This window comes from Carcharodon carcharias, chromosome 22 (assembly GCF_017639515.1).
Source record: "Carcharodon carcharias isolate sCarCar2 chromosome 22, sCarCar2.pri, whole genome shotgun sequence".
NCBI lineage: Eukaryota > Metazoa > Chordata > Chondrichthyes > Lamniformes > Lamnidae > Carcharodon > Carcharodon carcharias.
This window is the reverse complement of record NC_054488.1, coordinates 35045784-35072286: the sequence shown is the minus strand read 5'-3', so window position 1 is coordinate 35072286 and position 26503 is coordinate 35045784. Positions and strand designations below refer to the sequence as shown.

At 42.6% G+C, this 26503-nt stretch overlaps 1 protein-coding gene across 8 annotated transcripts in view; it reads right to left on the bottom strand.

Annotated features, from left to right (window-relative positions):
• LOC121293617 (trinucleotide repeat-containing gene 6C protein-like) overlaps positions 1 to 26503 on the bottom strand; it is a 229758-nt gene that overhangs the window by 83347 nt on the left and 119908 nt on the right. For all 8 annotated transcript variants that reach the window (XM_041216744.1, XM_041216747.1, XM_041216740.1 and 5 more), the window contains exon 5: positions 16632 to 16982. In XM_041216744.1, the coding sequence (XP_041072678.1) occupies positions 16632 to 16982 (351 nt within the window). The remainder of the gene's footprint in view (positions 1 to 16631; positions 16983 to 26503) is intronic.

Below are 26503 nucleotides of genomic sequence, written 5' to 3'. Positions count from 1 at the left end.
CAAATTTGGAGTTCAGGCTTTACATAATACATTAATATATTGGAACACATTCATGTTGAGACATGCAAGTTTCATCCAAGTATCATGGAATTGTTACAAGGCAGAAGGCGGCCGTTTGGCCTATCAAGCTCATGTCAGCTCTCTGCAAGGGCAATTTATTTCACTCCCCCCTCTCTGCCCTTTCCCTCTGGCCTTGCAATTTTCTCTTCCTTCAGATGCTTATCCAATTCACTCCTGAAAACCACAATTGAATCTGCCTCCATTACCCCTCAGATGTTGGCATCTGGAATGCACTCACGCACTGTGCTAAAAAAAGTCTTCATGTCACCTTTAGCTCTTTTATCAATCACCTTAAATCTGTGTCCTTTAGTTCTCTACCCTTCAGCCAATGGGAATAATTTCTCTCTGTCTCGACCCCTCATGACTTGAAGCACCCCTATCAAATCTTCTCTCAACCTTCTCTTCTCCAGAGAACAGCTCCAGCTTCTATGATTCTCCAAAATTCTCTAGATTCTGGAACAGTCCCAGCAGACTGGATGTTAACAAATATAACACTACTATTCAAGAAAGGAGGGAGACAGAAAACAGAACGAGAAGCAGTGAGTCTGACATCAGAATTCCAGAAAGTGCTCAGATCTATTATTAGGGAAATCTTAACAACGCACTTAGAAAACCATAGTATGGTTAGAACAAGTCAACAAGGTTTGAAGGAAGGGAATCCTATTTGACAAATTTATTAGAGTTTTTTGAGGTGACTCTTAGAGTAGATAAAGGGGAATAAGTAGATGTCGTATATTTGGATTTCCAAAAAGCATTCAATAAGGTGCCACATAAAAAGGTTAACACACAAAATAATGGCTCATGGAGCTGGGTGTGATATAGTAGCATGGAGAGAGGATTGGTTAATGGACAGGAAGCAGAGAGTAGGGATAAATAGGGCATTTTAACTGTGCAGACTATGGCTTGAGTGCTGCAAGGATCAGTGCTGGGGCCTCAGCTATTTACAATCTATATTTATTGACTTAGGCAAAGAGACAGAATAATGTATTTACATTTGCTGACGATACAAAGCTAAGTGGGAATGCAAACTGTGAAGATAGCACAAAGAGGCTGCAAAGAGATGTAGACAGGTTAAGTGAGCGGATAACAGGTGGCAGATGGAGTATAATATGTGGAAGTGTGAGGTTATTCACTTTGACTGTAAGAATAGAATTTTTTTTTTTTACAAGGTATGAAACTTGTAAATGTTGACATCCAGAGAGACTTGGATGAACTCGTACAAATAACACAAAAAGTTAGCATGTGGAAGCAAGAAGTAATTATTAAAGCAAATCATATGTTGGCCTTTATTGCAAGGGAATTGGAATTCAAGAATAAAGAAGTCTTACTACAATTGTATGGGGCTTTGGTGAGACCATACCTGGAAAGTTGTGCAATTTTGGTCTCCATGTTTAAGGATATACTTGCATTGGAGGCAATACAGTGAAGGTTCACAGCAGATTGATTCCTGAGATGGGAGGGTTGTCCTATGAGAGGCTGAGTAAATTGGGTCTACAAGAGAGGTGATCTCATTCAAACATTCAAGATTATAAAAGGGGCTTGAAAGGGTAGATACTGAGGCATTGGGCGGGATTTTCCGCACCCACCCACCGCCAGGATCTTCCGGTCCCACCGCAAGTCAATGAACTTCTGGCTGTGCCCTCTGTGGGTCCTGCCCACAACAGGGCCAGAAAATCTCGGCCATTGTTTTCCCTGCCTGGGGAATCTAGGAACAAGAGGGTTACGTTTTTGTGATAAGGTGCCAATCATTTAGGACAGAGGAGGAGAATTTTCATCACTCAAAAGGTTGTGAATCCTTGGAATTCTCTATCCCAGAGGCTTGTGGATGCTCCACTGAACACATTTAAGGCTGGGACAGATCAATTTTTGGTGTCCCAGGGAATCAAGGGATATGGGGAGCATGTGGGAAAATGGAGTTGAAGCCCAAGATCAGCCATGATCAGACTGAACAATGGAGCAGGCTCAACAGGCCGTACACCTGCTCTTATTTCTTGTGTTGGAGCAAAGTAGATACACTCATTTTAGTCAATTTTTCCCAACAATTTTATCACCATGGTAGAATGTCCCAAACCCTTGACTGACTGCCATTTTTTGAAGCTTCTCACCTTTTACAAAGCAGAACTGAAAACAGTTTTAACCCATCATGTGCTGATCCCACAAACAGCAAGGCACATTGAAATATATAGTAGTGTGAATGCACATTCAAACAAATAATACCTCCTCTATTATGTATTAGCCCATCCAGGGTCTTAACTACTTCCTCTTTTTACCAGGGCTCCAGCAGTTTCTTCTTCCTTGGTAATGATGCAAAGTATTCATTCAGTACCTCAGACATACCCTTTGCCGCCATGCATAGATCCTCTTTTTGGTCTCTAATCCACCTGCCCATTCTCTTACTATCCTCTTCTGCTATTTATTTGCCTATCAAAGACTTTTGGATTCCCCTTTATGCTAGCAATCATTCTTTTTGGCAGCTTTCCGCAAAGATATTTTCCTCCGGGACACCCTGGTTCACTCCTCCAACACCTCAACCCCCTCCCACGGCACCTTCCCACGCAACCGCAGAAGGTGCAACACCTGCCCCTTTACTTACCCCCTCTTCACCGTCCAAGAGCCCAAACACTGCTTTCAAGTGAAGCAGCATTTCACTTGCATTTCCCTCAATTTAGTCTACTGCATTCGCTGCTCCCAATGCAGTCTTCTCTACATTGGAGAGACCAAACGCAGACTGGGTGACTGCTTTGCGGAACGCCTTTGGTCTGTCCGCAAGCATCACCCAGACCTCCCTGTCACTTGCCATTTCAACACATCACCCCGTCATGCCCACATGTCCGTCCTTGGCCTGCTGCAATGTTCCAGTGAAGCTCAACACAAACTGGAGGAACAGTGCCTCATCTTCCGACTAGGCACTTTACAGTTTTCTGGACTTAATACAGAGTTCAACAATTTCAGATCATGAACTCTCTCCTTCATCCCCACCCCATTTCCAATCCCCCTTTTTTCAATAATTTATACTTTTTTTTTTTACAAGTATGTTTTTCTTTTCCCTCCTATTTTAAAATTTATTTCGATCTATTGTTTTATCCCCACCTTTTAGCCCATTTCAATCCCTTCCCCCCAACCCCTCGCCCACTAGGGCCATCTGCCACTAGCTTGTCCTGCTTGCTACCCTCAATGTCTCCATTTGTCTCATGAATTTTAAAATCAAGGCACAGGTAGTTTACGAGCCGATGTAAATCAGCAAACACAATGGGTCACAGAACTAGGTGCAATTTAGGATATGATCAGCAGAATTTTGGATGAGCTCAAGCTCATGGAAGTTAGAAGATAGGGGGCTGGTCAGAAGTACATTGAAATAGCTGAATCAGGAGGTAAAAGTGCAGACAGAGATTCAGCAGAAGATGGACTAAGGCCATAGGGAAAAGTGGGTGATGGGACGTAGAAGTAGGCTGCTTTTGGGTCATCATGTGTAACCAGACATCACATCCTTGGATGATTTCATCGAGGGTCAGCAAGCAAATAAGTTGGAGAGAGTCAAAGATCGATCCTTTGGGAAGCTCCAGAGGCAACAATGCAGGGCAAGAGAAAACATTGCAGGAGATTCTCTGGTTAAAACTGGATACTGAAGAGCGAAACTCGGCAAGGGTAATCTCACTCAGTTGACAGAGGAGGATGGCATGATCAATTGTCTCAAAGGCTACAGACAGGTTGACGGTAATAAAAAGGGACAGAGTAATGAGGCCACAGAAAATGTTATTTGTGACTGATTAGAGGCGTTCCAGTGCTGTGACAAAAAGATGGAACCTGATTGAGGAGGATCAAACATGGAACTGCAGGAAATGGATTTGGGAGGTGAGAACACATTCAAGGACTTGAGAAGAAAGGAAGGCTGGTGATAAAGTGGTAGTTTTCAAGGTCAGAGGGATCAAACATGGGTTTATTTTTTGAAGAGGGCAGTGATGACAGTGCATTTAAAAGAAAGAATGACAGTAGCAGCAGTAGGAATTGTAATATACAAGAGCAGTACATATGGGATGAAGGTAATAATGCTATGACAGTTTTAATGCAAAGTACCAGACATTTGTTTCTGTGGACACTAGTTTGCATAAGAACTGTCGCCAAAAATAATAAATTTCAGTAGAAAAAAGGTTAATGCTCCAGATGAATTACCAGGATTTCCAAATTGAAAGGGAGATTGAAATTATGATCTAAGCTGAAATTTGGCAAAATACAATATTAAAAAATATTGCTTCATGCTTGGCATGAATAAATCCTGGTATCGATCTCTACTGAAGAAACCTTGGTTACTTGGGCCAAATACTCAGCTTTCTTACAATAAATTAGTTTTGCAGTAATGTGCTTGAAGTTATTCAAACAACAGACTTTATTAATGCTCACCATTCGGAGGGGAAAAGACACAGGACACAATTCCCTGTAGAACACCGCAACTTTTCCACTTCTATAGAGATCTCTCTCTTCCAATTCTATACAAAAACTGTAAGGATGAAGCCCTTAATTTTTTTGACAGCAGCATGGAATCTGGATATCCAGGTAACCACAAATTTTAAAGTGAAAAAAAAACTAATCCAGGTCAGAAAGAAAAAGAGGTAGGGTTAGAGTGTGTGTTTTGTATGCGGGAGTTAAACTGCTTTTAACCATCACAGTTAAAGTACATAACTAAACATTTTTCAGTTGCTCAATCAACATGTAATGAGTACGAACATTAATAACACCATGTTTCCATGAGCTTCAACTCACAGTCAACCAAGAACAAGTATAGTTACAGCTCCAGATTGTTGCAGTGTACAAAAAAACCTCTTTAATGGTTCATTATAAATGTCCACTGCACGAGCTCCAAATTCTGTTTTTCGTAAATCGCATACTGCACTATGCTAAATCATTGGTTTCATTTGGTTACCTTTAGTTTAACAAAATGTTTGACATACATTTGCTCAGATCTAAATTTTTGTTCCACGTCAGAACTTGAACATGGTAGTGCTTTCCAGGTGATGCATAAATCTTAAGTGGCATTCTTACCCATTCTGTGCAGCAATAGCAATGTGGACTCAGAATTCTCTTTAATTTAGGGTAAAACAAAGGAACAAAGGGTGTAGCGGGTGAATCAGAGGCCGCCAGCAAGCGAAACTGCGTGTTTCCCGGGTTTGCATGATTAGTAAAGTGGGATTGGGATGATACCGTGTGAAAATCCGCCACTGCGGCCAGCGGGTAAAACATCCTTTTCCTGCCTGCTACCGCGCTTGGTGTAAATCTGGGACAAATCCGCCCATTATTAAATCACATTACCATTTGAGATCTGCAATCTGCCATGCAAAACACAATTAAGGATAATTAGGTACACAAATCTTTGATAGTTTAGGACTATGAGCCACATAGACCAACAATGTGCCTGGATCTTTTTTGTTTTATTCATTAACGGGATGTGGGCTTACCATGATGGTAATGTCATTGAACATCAAGGGACAATGGTTAAATTCTCACTCATTGGAGATGGTCATTGCCTGATACTTGTGTGGCGCGAATGTTACTTGCCACTTGTCTGCCCAAGCCTGGATATTGTCTTGCTGCATTTGGACATGGACTGCTTCGTTATCTGAGCAGTCGTGAATGGTGCTGTACACCATAAGCGAACATCCCCACTTCTGACCTTATGATGGAAGGAAGGTCATTGATGAAGCAGATTAAGATAGTTGGGCTGAGGACACTATCCTGAGGAACTCTTGCAGTGACATTCTGGAAGTGAGATGACTGACCTCCAACAACCACAACCATCTTGCTTTGTGCTAGGTGTGACTCCAACCAGCAGAGTGTTTTCCCCTTGATTCCCATTGACTATAGTTTTGGTAGGGCTCCTTGATGCCACACTTGGTCAAATGCAGCCTTGATGTTAAGGGCAGTCACTCTCTCCTCACCTCAGGAGTTCAGCTCCCAAGGCTGTAATGAGGTCAGGAGTTGAGAGGCCCTGGTGGAACCCAAACCGGGCATCAGTGAGCAAGTTGTTGCTAAGCAAGTGCCGCTTGATAGCACTATTGATGACACCTTCCGTCACTGATGATCGAGAGTAGATTGATGGGACAGTATCTGGCCAGGTTGGATTTGTCCTGCTTTTTGTGGACAGGACATACCTGGGCAATTTTCCACATAGCTGGGTAGATGCCAGTGTTGTAGCAGTACTGGAACAGCTTGGCTGGGGGCACGGCAATTTCTGGAGCCCAAGTCTTAGGTATTATTGCCAGAATATTGTCAGGGCCCATAGCCCCTGGTCTATTGTGGGGTAACTGATCTCTGCAAGAACAGCAGTAGCAGTGAGTCAGCAATATGCTGGAATGAGGGAGAAAACGGATTAGTACCCAATAACTTCTGCTGAAAGTGCGCTCTGATTATAGGTATTCTTCAGTGATAGTCATGTGACCTGCCAGCATCCACTGTCAAAGCTCTATGGTTGAATGTCCAGACTACGAGACTAACTGCAACACTAGCCTAGCAATGAACTAGTATATTTCTGGGGACAAGGTGAAGGATGGAAAAAAAGTGCAGAAAATTTAGTTGAAAAAAAGTGCAAGTATAAAAGAAAATGCTTCAAAGGTCTATGGAAAAGGCAAACTTAAACCCATTAATAACTTGGTTCTACAAATAAACAACAAGAAAAAAAATCACATATTACAGAGCTGTAGACTCCTGTTTGCTGCCCCCTTAAAAGAACAGATGGTTAATTAACCAAGCCAATAATCTGCTTTAGTCTCATGATGCAATTCATGTAACACAGTTCACTCATCATAACTGGATACATGAAGCTAGTTTCTTGAGTTACTTATTTCAATTTCCCTTGCATCAGCTTCTACTCCAAGCACCAGCTGTTCGTCAAAGCATCAGTGAAAATTATCCTCAACATTGTTACACAAAGCACTGAAAGGATAGGCACCTTCTAATGGATCATCAAGAGCCATTAAAGCAGTCATTTCACAAGTTTTCAAAGGTTTTAATAAAAATACATTGATGAATGCTAGAATCAGCATATAAAAATGAAAACGGCTAATTTATTTAATTGATCTGTAATAGTTTAAATCCACCTTTGCAACAGATGGGTTTCTTTATGCTGTAAACATTTGTGGTTCCGTAGAGAGCTATAGGGGGACTAGGTTAGTGAGGTTAATTCTGGATTGCTCCAATACAAAGCTAGCACAGACACATGGGCTGAATGGCTTCATTTAATTCTAACCACACCTCTAACACATGGCAGGGGTGCAAATATAAAAAGACCACAGCACACTTTCAAAAAGGTTAATCGATGTGATGGTTGCATCCCAAAGTAACAGCTAACCATTTGGTGATTTTTCTTAAACTAAACATTGCAGTAGTATGAAGTATTCAAAATTTTAAATACACATATTCTTGATGAAAGCGAATATTTTTTAGCATGTTCCAAAATTTTTTTAAATCCTCAAAGAGTTAACTTGTATTTATATAGTCTTTCATGATCGTAGGACCTCTCTTGACTGGGAAGTGCTTTAGAAATACTTATGAAACATAATGACTTTGGTAATGTAGGGAAAGACAACAACTTGTCTGTGGAGAGCAACGTCCCACAAACAGCAATGAGATAATGACTAGATATAACCAGAGAGCTATTTTGCACAATCATTTTAAGAGCAGCAGATTTTCTTTTAAATTTCAAGTACATTTGAGTCTTTCTCCATTCTTTAAGCAATGTTATTTATATGTTTTTGACTTTGCACTGGTTGCCTTCGCCTCTCACATTAATTACCTTTCTGGCTTGAAATAAAGGATACTCTGCAATAGCAAAAATTTTTTTAAACAACAACCAAGAACAATAAATCCCATGGCACACTGTGTAGATCTAAATTTACCTTCCACTGAAATTGTGCCTTTAAACCAATGTGGTGTGGAATAGAAACCGAATAATTCACATTAGTAACATGTGCTTTGAATATTCATCTTTGTATATTGCTGAAGAGAGAGAGATATATTGCCAAAGCTTTTCATCTTGCACTCATCAGGACAAATGCAAGAATGCCAATTTCAAACAATCTCAACAATTTATACTACAAGAGAAAAGGATGCTGATTGGTTGGCAAGTTGCCTCTGATAGGCTGAGGCAGTGCCATTGAGAAATTAACAAGGAACTGTAGGCTCCTAAGCTCTCCGGTAATTCAAAAAAAAAACACATGGCTTGAACATATTCCTTTTGCTTGCAGAGAATGAATGTATGTTGCTTCTTGCAGAGATAAACGGCCCACATTACAAAATCATTATCTTAAATTGGTCGTTAGTGTAGCTATTAGCACGCACTGTATTGTTCAGCAAGTGCTGCCCATCATAGAAGCACATTAACAGTAGACCTTTTCTTTTGGATTTCACAAGTGCGGACTGATTGAGTAGTCTATGCTTGGCTTAAATATGAACAACTGAAGGAACATGCTGTTCGATTCGATCAGCCAATTGTTGAGGTGTACTGTCTGCATATTTGGCATCGCACTGGCACTGAAATTCATACATGCCATTGCTCAATTACGTGGTAGGCAGAACTTCCTTTTGGACTGACAGCAGCATCCTGTTAGTAGAAAATACCACTTGCGTAGCCACTGCATAGTAGTACTGTGAAATAGCTAGCTTAACCTGTTGTTTCAATTTTTGAGATACGTTGCCTTTCCAAGGTAATTGGAGGTAGACAGGGCACCTTCAGGACAAAAGTGGCAACCTTTGGCCCACTTATGAGTTCATGTGATACACAATGAACAATGATCTGATCAGGATAGCCACTGTCCTGCAGGATAGCTTTGATGGGCTCTATTTCTGTGCCAAGCTTGCAAGGTGAGAAAATGCCTAGGGCCCTACTACAAGACTGCTGATAAGGCCACTCTTGTGTAGTACATGGAGCTTTATGAATCCCAATTTTTATACTGACCATGAAGGTAGACTTGCAGTAGACAGTAACAGAAAACCCACTGGCGGTTTTATCAACTAGCATGTCAGGGAAAGGGAATGCGTTATACTACTCCATCTCAAAGGTAAATCAGAGCATGGAGTGTATTAAGGACGTGTAAGAAAATCCTTACATGTGGCTGCAGATTCAAAACAACAGGTTAAGCAAGCCGTTTCATGCCACTAGCATGCAGCAGCAATGCGAGTGGTATTTTCCACTAACAGGATACTGCCACCATCCAAAAAGATGTTCTACCTACCACACAAATGAGCAATGCTATGTATCAATCTTAGTGCTAGTGCGATGCCAGGCACGCAGGCCGTATGTCACATCAATTAGCTTATCGAATCAAACAGCATGTTCATTTGGTTGTCGGTAATAGGCAGAGTACAGGCTGTACTCAACCAGCACATACTTGCAAAACCCAAAACGTCTACAGTTGGATGTGACTCCGTGATTGGATTGCACTTGCTGAACAATCTGGAATGTGCTAATAGCTACACTAATAACCAATTTAAGATAATCAATTGAGCTTAAAACATGACTCATTTACCCTTGCTAGAAGAGACCACATCTTCATACGTAGGGATATGTTCAAGTCTTGTACCTTTTTTGAATTAGCTGAGAGCTTGGGGTGCCCATAGTTCCCCGCCTCACCCAATTAACTGACTTGCTAACCAATCAACGCCCTTTTCTCCTACAGTATAAATTGTTGAGATTGTTTGAAATTTGACATTCTAGCATTTGCCCTGATGAGTATAAGATAAAAAGCTTTGGCCACATGTCTCTCTATTCAGCAATATTCAAGTTCTGTACTACCAAACGACGATTCATATTTGTCCATGAATTTAGTCTATAGCCTGATATGTGAATATTATGCTAATTATATATACAGCTGTTTTGTGTGCCATTCACAACCATAAAAATTACTTTATCACCAAATAACCCCATGATATGTAATCAAAAATTGGGAACGCTACCTTGATGAACAAAGAAACCCTTAAAAATGTAAATATTCAATGCCCACCTCTAGCTGCCCAAAAGCAAAAAACAGTTCGGACCAGTATGCTTATTTCCCAGTTTTTACTGTTCTTTCATTCTTGGTAGCAACATAAAATTAAACAAAAATTAGTTTCAAAAGATATTCAAATCCCTGTGATTGCCGTTTAGAATTGGAAAAATCACTATTTGCATCCATATTCAAATACTTTCCTTCATGCACATCCACAAACATTCTGCCTGAATCTGGTATAACCATGGATATTACAGGTCTCAAACCAGTGTGAGATAAATTTGCATAATTAGAAGTCTGATACTTCATTATTAACAGGAAATAAAAAGCACTTTACCTTTTATTTAGATTAACTAAGTCTCATTTTAATGTTATTGGCAATAGCATTTCTTTTTGAAGAAAAGAGTCTGTCAACATCATTTTATTATTTGGATGGGCTGAATGATAGCTGCATGTTCTTCCCATGAACAGTCTTTGCTGTTTTATCTCACAGAAGAGTAGTAGAGATAGACATCAATGTCTCAGAATAATTAAGTCCAGACAGATTTTTTATCCACTGGCAGTTTCATGTGGAAAGTGCCAGGAAGGAAGTATAGAACATAAAAACAGTATTGAATAATTTGGTGCTTTTAGGTGGATTGAAGTGGGGCACTGATTTAAGTTGACCCTACAGACTATTTTAGAATCAAGATTGTTAGAACATCCCTGATATACAAGCCTTCTGATTTTGGGGATATGCCACAAACTTCAAATTATTGCCCCCAAAGATTAAGAACTAAATTTAATTATAAAAAAGCACTGCTGTTGATATAATACCATTGCTTTTGTGCTGATAGAGAGAGCAATTGAATTTACCAGCAAGCAGTATTAATATAGAGCACATCTTCAGCTACATATGTAATGAAAACACAGCTCAACGAAAGTCCAAGAGGAAACAAAGCACTGAGGAAGTGCCTCACGATGCGCATCAAATCCCTTTAGAATTATACTTTTAAAGTTGTTTTTTTTTAAAAATTGCCGACATGTTTTTATTTTCTCCTTCCAAAATTATTTTGCTGACTAAATACAAGGTTTTCCTATTATAAATGTGATTTTATTTTAACTCAATATAGATTTGCTCTCAACAAATTTTAGTTAATTTTTTAACCTTTATTCAGGAAACAAAAAAACAAAAGAGTGTACTGATAAATGAGAGTTCAGTCAGCATCAATTCAGATTTGTTTCAGGGCCCTACCTCACTAAACCCAAAGCAGCAGGGCAACGCCTATGAAGATGAAACATAAACCAGATCCAACAAGACAACCTGAAGTCACACCAGAGTGCACATACTATACATGACCCAATGTTGCAGCTTGGGAGCTAAAACGTGACTCAAGCCGAAGCTTTACTATTGCTGATCTGGTTCACCTATACTGGGAGATGAATAGTTGGATAAGTAGTGGTCTATTATTTCTGCATTTTTAAAACAAACTTATTTAACTGTTATTGATCTCTCAAATTTCACTGGACAACAGTAGCAGTATTTCTGGTGCAAATGGAAAGGTGTTAGGAAAATTAAACATTAAAACTTTGAAACTAGATGTAGTGTAATGCTGTGCTTCAAAAAAAAATTATTGGGCAGACTTGGTTAGATTTTTCCTAAATAGAAAATCTCTACTTGAAATTCTATACTGCCTGAAAAACAAATTGCAAATGGTACAAGAAACAGCAAAACTGCAAAAATATTCTCATTGAAAGTGTTCCCATCTTAATTAAAAAAGAATGCATCAATTTCTATGAAAATAGAGAGGGAATTTTGAATATTAGATTGCCAAGTGTAGATGTGATTGTCTTCATTTGTTAAGGGAAGCTGAATCTACTCATAAAATTGCTATTATTTCATATGAAAAGCAATTTCTGTTCAGACAAGTGATATGTTAAAACCCTACAGGTGTGGCCTCGAATGGGGAATTATTCCCCAACAGGGACTGACATGGAATCTTCAAGCAATATCTAGGTTCTACTGCTGACTCAATCAAGTTCACAAGGCTTGAGACCTGAATCCATTGATGTTTGGGTATGAACAAATCATAGCATCGTAAGCATATAGCACAGGAGGCCATTCAGCCTGTCATACCTGTGTCAAAAGAGCTATCCAATTAGTCCAAGTCCCCTGCTTATCCCAAAAGACGTACAAATATTTCTCCTTCAAATGTTACCCAATTCCCTTAGGAAGGTATTATTGAATCTTATTACAGTCACATCATATGCCTGTCAAACCAGCTGGGAGGATAGGGGTGCACAGAGGGATTCAGTGGCTGTTCATGGCCAGAATGTATGGACAATGGAAAACAGACAGCATGGTCACATGACAGGGAGACAGATTATGAAGAAAGGCACTTTATTATCACACTCGAAAACTGACATTTCTGAAACATTCTATAATTGACTTATTTTTGAAGTACCAGGCAATGACCATCTCCAACAAGACAGAAACAAACAATCACCCCATAACATTCAATGGCATTACCATTATCATTCTGGGGGTTACCACTGACCAGAAACTGAACTGGGCTAGCCACTTAAATATCGTGGCTACAACAGCAGATCAAAGGCTAGGAATCCTGCAGCAAGTAACTCCCTTCCTGACTCCCCAAAGCCTGTCCACCATCTACAGGGCACAAGTCAGAAGTGTGATGGAATACTCCCCACTTGCCTGGATGAATGCAGCTCTAACAACACAAGAAGCTTGACACCATTCAGGACAAAACAGCCCACTTGATTAGCACCCTTTCCTCAAACAATCACTCCCTCCACCACCGAAGCACAGCGACAGCACCTACAAGATGCACTGCAGGAGCTCACCAAGGCTCCTTAAACAGCACCTTTCAACCCCATGACCATTACCATCAAGAAGCACAAGGGCAGCAGACACATGTGAACACCGCCACCTGGAAGTTCCCCTCCAAGCCACACACCATACTGGCTTGGAAATTTATCACCGTTCCTTCACTGTTGCTGGGTCAGAATCCTGGAACTCTCTCCCTAACAGCACTGTGGGTGTACCTACACCAGATGGACTGCAGCAGTTCAAGGCGGCAGCTCACCACCACCTTCTTAAGGGTGATTAGGAATGGGCAATAAATGCTGGCCTAGACATCTATGCCCACGTTCAATGAATGAATTTTTTTTTAAAGTCAGTTAATCAAGGAAAAGATGACAACGCTGAGCGAAGAGATCCTGGTCCAGCAAAAGAGAAGAACCCTGTTTAGAAGTCACCTCAAGCATTTAAAGGGGCTAATATGTTTTACCTGCTATTACATTTCTCAGTGGCTAAACCACAATTTAGACTTAAAACCAGAAATGTCCAACCTCAATTTTTCTTCAAGAAGTCAGGAGAGAATCCTTCAGGCTTGCAACGTTTTCAACCACCATCTTCAGAAATGTAGGAAGTGATTTGTTTCTGTTTTACCCTTCTAATAACCCAAGTGCATGTTACATCTCTAAAAAAAAGTGTGCGCGCACGCACGCACACAAGTGCGTGGAATGAGTGCTTGTTGCATTTTGGGTTTTGTGATAAATAAATGTTTCTCTTGACATTAAATTTACAAGAAAACTTGTTTTGTGCCTGTTCTTAAAAATCACTACATTTGGTGGGGGCTAGAACACTCCTCAGAAATACATTTTGTTGCAGTCAGGAGAGAAGTGGGGAAAAGGAGAAAATTATTCCACATCCCTCCACTCACCACTCTTTCAGGCAGTTGGGATCCAAATTATAACTTCTGCGTAAAACAAATTCTCTAATCTGGTTTTTACGCCAACTAACTTAAATCTATGTTGCCTAGTTACCAACCCTTCTGCCAGTAGAAGGAGTTGTTCCTTATTTACTCTATCAAAATTCATTATTATTTTGATTACATCTATTAAATTTTCCCCTCACCTTCTGTTAAGGAGAACAACCCCAGCTTCTGTAGTTTCTCTATGTAACAGAAGTCTCATATGCTTGGTACCATTTTAATAAATCTCCTTTATGCCCTCTCTAAACTGCACTGCCCAGAATTGGGCACAGCACTCTAAATGGGGCTTGACCAGTATTTTATAAGCTTTAACCATAGCTTCCTTTGCTTTTGTGCTCTGAGTGTTTATAAAGCTAAGGGTCCAATATGTTTTTTTTAAAAAAACACAGCCTTTTCAACTTGTCCTGCCACCTGCCAAACGTTACATACACCCACTGATCTTTGTTCCTGCATCCCCCTTAAAATTATAGAAGTGCTGCTTCTCATATTCCACACTGTAAAATATGCACTTGCTAAAGACATTGGTGGCAAAGTACGGCTGAATAATAGCATTTAGTGCTGAGTACAGCAACTCTTCCTTGAACCCCAAAAAACTTCAAGGCTTTTCCTGATTCTATTATAGCCACAGCAAGCTAAATGTCCTGTATGATCTGCAGAAAGATAACCATTTTCATAAGATCATAAGAAATAAGAGCAGGAAATAGGCCATTTGATGGAGCCTGTTCCACCGTTCAATAAGATCGTGGCTGATCTGATTGTGTTCTCAACTCCACTTGCCTGCCTGTCCTCCATAACCCTCAACTCCCTTGTCAATCAAATGCCTGTATAACTCAGCCTTGAATATATTCAATGATCCAGCCTCCATGGCTGTCTGTGGATGAGAATTCCAATCACAAACGACCAGATGAGAGAATAAATTCCACTTCATCTTTGGCTTAAATGGGAGACCCTTTATTTTGAAACAGTGCCTCCTAGTTCCTCTCAGCATGTACCATGTAAAGTCCCATCGGAGTCTTATGTTTCAATAAGGTCATCTCTCATTCTTCTAAACTCCAATGAGTATAGGCCCCAACTTTCCGCATAAGACAACCCCCTTCATCCCAGGAATCAGCCTAGTGAACCTTCTCTGAACTGCTTCCAATGCAGGTATATCCCTCCTTAAGGAGACCTGAACTGTACACAGTACTCCAAGCACAGTGTCATCAACTCTCTAAACAGTTGTAGCAAGACTTCCTTACTTTTATACTCCAACCCCCTTGAAAGAAAGACCAACATTCCATTTGCCTTCCTAATTACTTGTCATATCTGCATGCTAACTTTTTGTGGTGTGTACACAAGGACGCCCAGGTCCCTCTGTACTGCAACATGCTGCAGTCTATCTTTCTATTTAAATAATATTCTGCTTTTCTATCCTTCCTGTAAACTTGCACAACCTCTCATTTTCCCACATTATATTGCATCTGCCAATTTCTTGCCTACTCACTTAACCTATCCCTTTATAGGCTCCTTGTGTCCTCCTCATAACTTGCTTTCCTACCTATCTTTGTATCATTTGCAAATCTACAATACAGTTGGTCTCTTCATCCAAGTAATATAGATCATAAATATTTGAGGCGCCAGTACTGATCCCTGTGGCATTCCACTATTAACAGTTTACCAACCTGAAAAAGACCAATTTATCCTGATCCAGTATTACACAAAACTGCTACACTATTAGCAACTACGGAAATTTAAAATTTTGCATTTGTCAACATTGCAGACCTTTCCTATGCTGTACCTAGCTATTCAGAAGGCCTTTTTCACTCGCCTCTTTCAAAGGAAAGAAGAAAATCACTCATGACGTTCAACCTTCCTCAAGGGTTAAGGAAAGGAATATACAGGAGAAGAATGTTCAATTTAGAAATCATTCAAAGATCATCTAACCAAGTTTGTATACGAAGGCTTATCTTATTGCATTGAAACAGATAACATCTCTAGGTATTCAGATTGTTGATCCATCATAAATGTCAAATATTTCAATACATTAGTGGTAAACTTAATATAGCATTCAACTAACGTCACTGAAGAACTTTGTGCAACCTGACAAGATTGTTTTAAAAGTTTCAACCTAATTTTAACTCGAGGAAAAAAAAATGGAAACACAAGGAATTACTAATGCTTTTTAATCTCACACATTAATGCATTTTAACCACTTTTCAAAATATAATGTTCGACATACAACACACTCAGAATTCAATAATAAATTTTGAAATGTATATTTAAAAAGTCTAAACAAATATCCATCAGATCAACACCCAAAAGGTTGTCGCTTGGTGGACAGAACTTGTTACTGCTGAAAAAAAAGAGACAGCTTGTCGAAGCTTTTCATCTTGCAGTCATCAGTACAGACGCAAGAATGCCAAATTTCAAAGGGAACGATAATTTGTACTGCATCAGAAAAGAGGTGCTGATTGGTTGGCAAGTTGGCTCTGATTGATGCATTTGTCATGGCAACATCTCAGCCGAGGAGGTATTGACCCCCCCCCACCCCCGCATCGTGCTTTTGTTTATTCAAAAAAGGTACAATGTCTGGACATATTCCTTTTGCCTGCAGAGGACAGGTCCCTGTATATGAATATATGTAGTTTCCAGCCTTCTCGTGCAGCAAAAATTGTTCCCAAAAGAAATTTCAAATTCTTCTGTCAGTCCTGATGAGTGCAAGGCGAAAAGCTTTGACAACATGTCACTCTTTTCAACAAAACCTAAAAGGTTCAACTTTAATTTAACTCAATTCTATTATTTAATTGTTCTCTCTTTTGTACAGTTTGACAAGCACTCTTACCAGTCTGTCCTTTGCTGGGATGTTGGAGTTGCTGTTGTCCACCTGATGCCTGTTGAATGCTGTGCTGAGAAGAGTTTGCTGCCACTTGCCCTGTACCTTGTGCTAAACTATTGCTGATGGCAGTCCCAGGTGGCAGTGGCTGACCCCTTTTCAATAGCTGCTTCTGTTCTTGATGCCGGAAGCGTGGTGGCACTTCACGAGGTGGGTAACGGGACAAGGCCTGTTGCTGACAATTGGTAGAAGCTCGTTTGCCATTGCTCCCACTGCTGTTAGTTATAGTGGTAGTGGAAGTGCTGTTGCAGGAATTGGCAGGCTGTGGCTGGCTTTGATTGGTCTTGGTAGGTTCTGGCACTGTCAAAGATAAAATTAAAACCACATATTTGATAGGAATTTAAAAAATAACTTGAAAGAAAATTCACATTTTTGTTCTTCCCCCCCCACCCCAGAATTTCAAAGTAATTACTTGCCTTAGCTTTAATACAGTAACTTGCACATGCTAGAAGCTTCTTAGGGCATATTATATATTTAAATATACCATAATTAAAATTCATCCATTAGATTTTAGTCAATTAAAAAAAATAGGTGAAGCAGAATTATGGATTTTCCCAAGATTAATAAAAGAGAGACTGCAGAACTTGGGGGACAGTAGAATCTGGGTGTCCTTGTTCATGAATCACAAAACGTTAGTATGCAGGTACAGCAGGTGATTAGGAAGGCAAATGAAAAAGTGATGTTTCTTGCAAGAAGAATGGAATATAAAAGTTGGGAAGTTTTCATGCAGCTGTGCAGGGCCTTGGTGAGACCACATCTGGAGTACTGTGTACAATTTTGGTCTCCTTTATTTGAGAAAGGCATTATTTGAAAATGTTAGAAGCAGTTCAGGGAAGGTTCACTTAAGTCATTCATGGCATGAAGAGCTTATTTTATTAAGAAAGGTTGGGCCTATACCCATTTGCGTTTAGAAGAATAAGTGATCTTATTGAAACTAAGATCCTGATTTGGTGGGGTGGATGCTAGGAGGGCGTTTCCACTTGTGGAGGAGAAGACGGGGGTGAGGTGAATTCTTTTCTCTCAGAGGGTAGTTAGCATGTGGAATTCTCTTCCGAAGAAAACAGTGGAGCCAGGATCATTCAATTTATTCAAGGCTGAGTTAGATATATTTTTGATAGACAAGGCAGTCAAGAACTATGGGGGCAGTCAGGAAAATGGGGTTGTGACCACAGCCAGGTCAGCCATGATCTTACTGATTGGCGGAGCAGGCTTGAGAGACCAAATGGTCCACTCTTGCTCCTAAGTCCTATGATCCTAAAATATGAATATTAAGCATTATTTTCCACCAGCCAATTTAATGTTACACTGTATCACAACAGAAAGCATACAGCAAGAGGCCATACAGCCAGTCCATCAGCCCTGTTCCTTCCAATCAGGAGGCCTTTGATATACGAGAGGCAGGTGATTTAAATGACAAATGGGATGATAGTGCAACGCAAAAGGAGGATGGTAATGGGATAAGTAAAGTTTCTTTATTTGTCCCCTATTTTGCCATGTTCTATTATTCCTACCACTGAAATCACTCCTGCCTTCCACAGCAGACTTTTCCTTGGTTCTTCCCAACTCCTTTTCCTTACCTCTGTATTTAATTAAAATCCTTTCCATCTCTAATATTTTACAGTTCTAATGAAAGGTCACAGACATGAAACATTGTTATCTCTCTTTCCACAGATGCTGCTGGATCTACTCAGTATTTCCTGCTTTTATTATTAACATGGTTGCTTAGCCCTCTGCTGTTCTTGAGTAGATTAGAATAAAGATACGTGGCAGGCATGGCACAGTATTTATTTGGAGAGTGTGTAGTGTCTTAAGGGAGACTGGTTGCAAAAATTCAGTTTGACAAAAGGGAAAAATGCAGCAGCTTGGTAGAAAGTTGGTTAATGGGCAGGAAACATGAATTACGAGTGAATGAATGTTACTCAGGTGGAAGGAGGGACACAGCCAAAGTGCTCCAGATGCAGGTGATGGACTCATTTCTGTGCTAAGTATATAGAGATAATATGAACTGGAGTCTAGGGAATATAAAGATTTGCTTTTGCCATAAAAGTGGGGTTTGGTTTGCAGTTAGGGGGACCACTATAAAGACTTAAGGAGACGAGAACAATGGCTTGTGGCAAAGAATTACATATTCCAGCCACCTCCAGCCAGTGGTAACAAAATCTTTTCCAAATTTCCCTTCAATTCTTTTTGAGATGATCAAAAATCCATGCCCTTATTACCGTCCTGCTCACTGAACGCAAACAACTGGTTATTATTTATCTCATCAGAACCCTTCATAATCTTCAAGACCACCAATAAGTCCCCCAACTAACACACTCAGGTATAGTGAAAAATGCACTAATTTCTCAAGTCTCTTCAAAACTGTAACCCCGCATCCATGAAAAATCCATGGCCAGGATTTCACGCTCCTGGGTGCAGAAAACTGAAGGAACAGGGTTCCTCCCCGGGTTCCTTCTCATCCCCAACCACCGAGAGATTTTAAAAACAAAATACTGCGGATGCTGGGAATCTGAAACAAAAACAAAAACAAAAATTGCTGGAAAAACTTAGCAGGTCTGAGAGCATCTGCGGAGAGAAAGAGTGAACGTTTCGAGTCCAGATGAGTCTTCTTCAGAAGTCATCTGGACTCGAAACGTTCACGCTTTCTCTTCACAGATGCTGTCAGACCTGTGGAGTTTTTCCAGCAATTTTTGTTTTTGTCACGGAGAGATTTTACACTGGCTTGGGCAAAGCCTCAGACGGGAAGCCTGCCCTTGCCTCAATTGAGGCCCTTAAGTGGCCCACACAGCATCAATTTTTAGGCTGTTGAGAGGATTTACTTGATGTGGGGAAAGCCTGAAAAAGACCAGGCTAGATCTCAGGGAAGTGGATGGGGGTGAGGGGCGCAGGGGGGCCATTATACTTATCTTGTCCTCCGGTTCTGGAACTTAGCCACAGGCATGTTGGTATACTTCCTCTTCAGTCCACTGCAGCTCTTGTCACTGCAGGGACTGGACAGCATCGTAAGGTTGGACTTCCTCCCGACTGAGGGGTGGAAATCTCACCAGCAGCCACTTTACGCTCATTAAAGGATGAAATGGTTGCAGGGCACTCGGACATTGCCACTGTCTCTTCAGATAGCGGGCAGACCCCACCACTCGAAAAATTGAGGCCAATATTGCTGCACCTGTTCTATTCCTTTTGTAGTATAATGATATCTGGCAGATATTGGGACAATGTGGGACTAGGAAACAGTACCACCCCCAGTGTGATGTAAAGAAACACATGACCTGAGACTAGATTCAGTTGTGGACTGGACAGAGACTTGTGTGGAAGCAAGCATTAAGTTAGCTCATAGCTTGGGCTATTCCCTGTACATAGGTACATGGTCATGTTATCAATAAAGAATGTTCAACCGAAGAAGATCAGAGCCTCTTCCATGTGAGCTACTGAACAGACATCTAACATAGATTAGCTTTTACCTTCTCATAGTGGTTTGCCCAAAATAGGATGCAACACTGCAACTGTGGCATAGGATCCTGTACAATAACAATAGCCAATAATGAAAATGTGTCTTTTTTCTTCCTGCAACTGAAGAGGAAGATGCCCAAAATAATGCGAGAACTCAGACAGGCAAAAGAAGCAAGAAATCTTTTTACAAAGACATAGCAAGGGCAGTGAGAACAAGCAAGATATTATATCAATCAACCAAACATCAACTAGAAAAGAAACAAGTGTCTCAGAATCTGAATTAACACACAATACACAAATGCTTGATGACAACCAAGAAGCTGTGCTCATCTTGAATTGCTATTTGCATAAGGTTTAACATTAACTGGGAATCATAAAAACCCAAGAACATACAAACATACAAATTAGGAGCAGGAGTAGGCCACTTGGCCCCTCGAGCCTGCTCCGCCACTCAATAAGATCATGGCTGATCTGAACGTAACCTTAAACCCCCATTGTTGCCAACTCACGATTACCTCTTACCTTTTTGTTAATCAAGAATCTATCTAGCCCTGCCTTAAAAATATTTAAAGGCTCTGCTTCCACCACTTTGAGGGATTAACTCACCTCTTACTCTAAATTCCAGTGGATATAAGCCTAGCCTGTCCAGCCTTTCCTCATAAGAGTGCCCATTCCTGGTATTAGTCTAGTAAACCTGCTCTGAACTGCTTCTAAAGCATTTACATCTTTCTTTAACTAAGGAGACCAGTATTGTACACAATACTCCAGGTGTGGTCTCACCAGTGCCCTGTACAACTGAAGCGTAACCTCCCTATTTTTGTAATCAATTCCCTTCACAATAAATGATAACATTCTATTAACTTTCTTAATTACCTTCTATACCTGCATAATACCTTTGTGATTCATGAACGAGGACACCCAGATCCCTCTGAATCCCAGAGCTCTGCAATCATTCGCCATTTGGATAATAAGTTTTTTTATTCTTCCTGCCAAAATGAACAATTTCACATTTGTCCACATTATAATCCATTTGCCAAGTTTTTGCCCACTTACTTAACCTATGTTACTTTGTAGCCTCCTTACGTCCTCTTCACAATTTACTTTCCTACCTATCTTTGTGTAGTCAGCTAATTTAGCCACCATTCCTTCGGTCCCTTGTTCCAAGTCATTTATATAAATTGTAAAAAGTTGACACCTCAGCACTGATCCCATTAGCACACCACTCGTCACATCCTGCCAACGAGAAAAAGAACCATTTATGCAAACTCTCTGCTTCCTGTTAGCTAGCCAATCTTCTACTCCTGCAAATATGTTTTCCCCTAGATCATGAGCAATTTTCTGCAATCTTTGATGTGGCACTTCATCAAATGCCTTCTGGAAACCTAAGTACAGTACATCCACTGGTTTCCCTTTATCCACAGCACATGCGCTTCCTTCAAAGAACTCCAATAAATCAGTTAAACATGATGTCCTTTTTACAAACCATGTTGACTCTGTCTGATGGCCTTGAATTTTTCTATGTGCCCTGCTGTTCTCTATGAAAGATGTTAGGCTAGCTGGCCTATAGTTTCCACTTTGTCTCCCCCACTTTTTGAATAATGTAGGTTTATTTGCTACCTTCCAATCTAAATGGGACCTTCCCCGAAATTAGGGAATTTTGGAAAATTAAGAACAAGGCGTCAACTTCTTTCAAGACCTTATGGTGATGTCCATCTGGACCTGGGGGTTTGTCAGCCCGCAGCCCCAACAATTTACTCAACACCACTTCCCTGGTGATTGTAATTTTCCCCGAGTTCCTCCCTCCTTTCCATTTCCTGATTTATAGCTATTTCCAGGATGTTACTTGTGTCCTCTATAGTGAAGACTGAAGCAAAATACCTGTTTAATTCATCTGCCATCTCCCTACTTTCCATTATCAATTCCTCAGGTGCTCTCTCTATAGGACCAACGCTCACTTGGTTAACTCTTCTTTTATTTAAATATCTATAGGAACTCTTACTAACCATCTTCATATTACTAGCTAGTTTTCACTCATATTCTAAGACCAGGAATGTAACTTTAAACTGGTTAAATTTAGTGAAATGGGGAATAGAGGCTTGCTGTGTTTGTTCAACAATTCAGCCTGGATTCCTTTTAAAGGAATACTACTGAAAATAAAGGTTAAGTACAGGCTTACAAACAAGTAAACTCAGACTACTAAATCTGACCAATAATGGATTTATAATCAAAATTAAAAGAATATTAAAAGTGGGAAAAATAAACAAATCCTGGGATCTATACAAAAATTCTGATCAATGGGGCAAAGACAGACCAGAGAAAAGAAAAACAGCAGAGGCTAAGCAGAAAAATCTCCATATTGTAACAGCGAAAACAAAATGAAATTATACATGCTATCCCCAAAAAGAGATGACCAAGTAAAGGCAATGCCTTATAAATATAACAAGAACAAAGTCTTAGGATGAAACAAATTCTCAAGGATAAATAATATTCATCCCAATGTTCTGAAAGAAATTTGAGAGACACCATTATATAGGAGTCACTTGCTAGCAGCCAGTTCCAAATATATTGGATTTGAGTTAATATTCAAAAAGGACAGCAGTTCTTATGGTACAGTGGGTAGCATCCCTGCCTCTGAGCCAGAAGTTCCAGGTTCCAGCCACACTCCAGGACTTGGATGGCCAAAGAAGATGTTTTCATAACATGGCCAAATAAGTCGAGTATCAGACTGCAAATCCTTCCAACATTAGCCAAAGACAGACGGGAAGAGCTGTTAAGATTCCTGGTTAGCCATATGATGGAAAGAAAATTGGAGCCTCCACCATCACTATTCATTGCTCCAGACTACAACATGCATGTAAAATTGCATGTCGCCACAGCAACTTGGACTACTGGCGGTGCCAATTGGCTGGCTGGTCAGGGATCTACATTGAGGCCACATGGGTTCAATCTCTATTCCAGCTGAATAGGTGGATTCAGGACCTGCTTCCTGTGGTGGAAATCGCAGCACTGTGGGTGGACCTGCCTTCAGGTAAAGAACTGAAGATGATGGTGATTCAAATGCCTTTTGAAAATATTGCTAAAGTCCTTCATGAAAAGCTATTAGTCAAACTCAAATCTGGCTGGGGGGATAGTGAAGAATTAAGAATAAATGCTCAAATTATATTGATTTTACTTAAGATGAAGCAGAAAGAAATCTATGAGTCATAGTAGACACAACATCAATTAATGCAGCATACAAGTAGTAACCAACGAAGTCAAGAGAAAATTGCAATTGACAGTCAAAATATAGGTCAGAGAAAGGCATTGTAAAGCGGTACAGTGACTTAGCTAGTAAAAATATTAAGCAGTGCATATATTTCTCATCAGCAAGACACACTGAAAACAATCAAGTGATGAGGAAGCCTTGAAAAGCAGCACGCTAAACCACACACAGCGAGAGCCCGCCCCACACACACAGACAGCTCGAGAGCCCGACACACACACACACACACACACACACACACACACACACACACACACACACACACACACACACACACACACACAGAGACAGCGCAAGAGCCAGCCCCCCCGCACACACACAGAGACACAGAGCGAGAGCCCGCCCCACACACAGACACAGCGCGAGAGCCCGACACGCACACACACACACAGAGACAGCGCAAGAGCCAGCCCCCCCGCACACACACACACAGAGACACAGCGCGAGAGCCCGCCCCACACACACACACACAGAGACAGCGCGAGAGTCCGCCACACATATACACACACACACACACACACACACACACACACACACACACACACACAGCGCGAGAGCACGCCCCCCACACACACACAAACACAGATACACAGCGCGAGAGCCCGCCCCACACACACACACACACACACACAGCGCGAGAGCCCGCCCCACACACACAGCGCGAGAGCCTGCCCCACACACACACACACAGCGCGAGAGCACGCCCCACAGATACACAAAGCGCGAGAGCCACACGCACAGCGAGAGCAACACACACACACAGCGAGAGCCACACACACACACACAGCGAGAGCCACACACACACACACACACAGCGAGAGCCACACACACACACAGCGAGAGCCACACACACACACACACACACACACAGCGAGAGCCACACACACACACACAGCGAGAGCCACACACACACACACACAGCGAGAGCCACACACACACACACACACACACAGCGAGAGCCACACACACACACACACACACACAGCGAGAGCCACACACACACACAGCGAGAGCCACACACACACACACACACACACACAGCGAGAGCCACACACACACACACAGCGAGAGCCACACACACACACACAGCGAGAGCCACACACACACACACACACACACACACACAGCGAGAGCCACACACACACACACACACACACACACACAGCGAGAGCCACACACACACACACACACAGCGAGAGCCACACACACACACACACAGCGAGAGCCACACACACACACACACAGCGAGAGCCACACACACAGCGAGAGCCACACACACACACACAGCGAGAACCACACACACACACACAGCGAGAGCCACACACACACACACAGCGAGAGCCACACACACACACACAGCAAGAGCCACACACACACACACACACACAGCGAGAGCCACACACACACACACACACAGCGAGAGCCACACACACACACACACACACACACACACACACACAGCGAGAGCCCCACACACACACACACACACACACACACACACACACACAGCGAGAGCCACACACACACACACACACACACACACACACACACACACACACACACAGCGAGAGCCACACACACACACACACACACACACACACAGCGAGAGCCACACACACACACACACACACACACACACACACACACACACAGCGAGAGCCACACACACACACACACACACAGCGAGAGCCACACACACACACAGCGAGAGCCACACACACACACACACAGCGAGAGCCACACACACACACACACAGCGAGAGCCACACACACACAGCGAGAGCCACACACACACAGCGAGAGCCACACACACACACAGCGAGAGCCACACACACACACAGCGAGAGCCACACACACACACAGCGAGAGCCACACACACACACAGCGAGAGCCACACACACACACACAGCGAGAGCCACACACACACACAGAGACAGCGCAAGAGCCAGCCCCCCCCGCACACACACACGCACACACAGAGACACAGCGCGAGAGCCCGCCCCACACACACACACACACACACAGAGACAGCGCGAGAGTCCGCCACACATATACACACACACACACAGCGCGAGAGCACGCCCCCCACACACACACACACACAACACAGAGACACAGCGCGAGAGCCAGCCCCACACACACACACACACAGCGCGAGAGCCCGCCCCACACACACAGCGCGAGAGCCCGCCCCACACACACAGCGCGAGAGCCCGCCCCACACACACAGCGCGAGAGCCCGCCCCACACACACAGCGCGAGAGCCCGCCCCACACACACAGCGCGAGAGCCCGCCCCACACACACAGCGCGAGAGCCCGCCCCACACACACAGCGCGAGAGCCCGCCCCACACACACAGCGCGAGAGCCCGCCCCACACACACAGCGCGAGAGCCCGCCCCACACACACAGCGCGAGAGCCCGCCCCACACACACAGCGCGAGAGCCCGCCCCACACACACAGCGCGAGAGCCCGCCCCACACACACAGCGCGAGAGCCCGCCCCACACACACAGCGCGAGAGCCCGCCCCACACACACAGCGCGAGAGCCCGCCCCACACACACAGCGCGAGAGCCCGCCCCACACACACAGCGCGAGAGCCCGCCCCACACACACAGCGCGAGAGCCCGCCCCACACACACAGCGCGAGAGCCCGCCCCACACACACAGCGCGAGAGCCCGCCCCACACACACAGCGCGAGAGCCCGCCCCACACACAGCGCGAGAGCCCGCCCCACACACACAGCGCGAGAGCCCGCCCCACACACACAGCGCGAGAGCCCGCCCCACACACACAGCGCGAGAGCCCGCCCCCCACACACACATACAGCGCGAGAGCACGCCCCACACATACACAAAGCGCGAGAGCCACACGCACAGCGAGAGCAACACACACACACACAAAGCGAGAGCCACACACACACACACAGCGAGAGCCACACACACACACACACACACACACACACACACACACACAGCGAGAGCCACACACACACACACACACACACACACACACACACAGCGAGAGCCACACACACACACACACACACAGCGAGAGCCACACACACACACACAGCAAGAGCCACACACACACACACACACACACA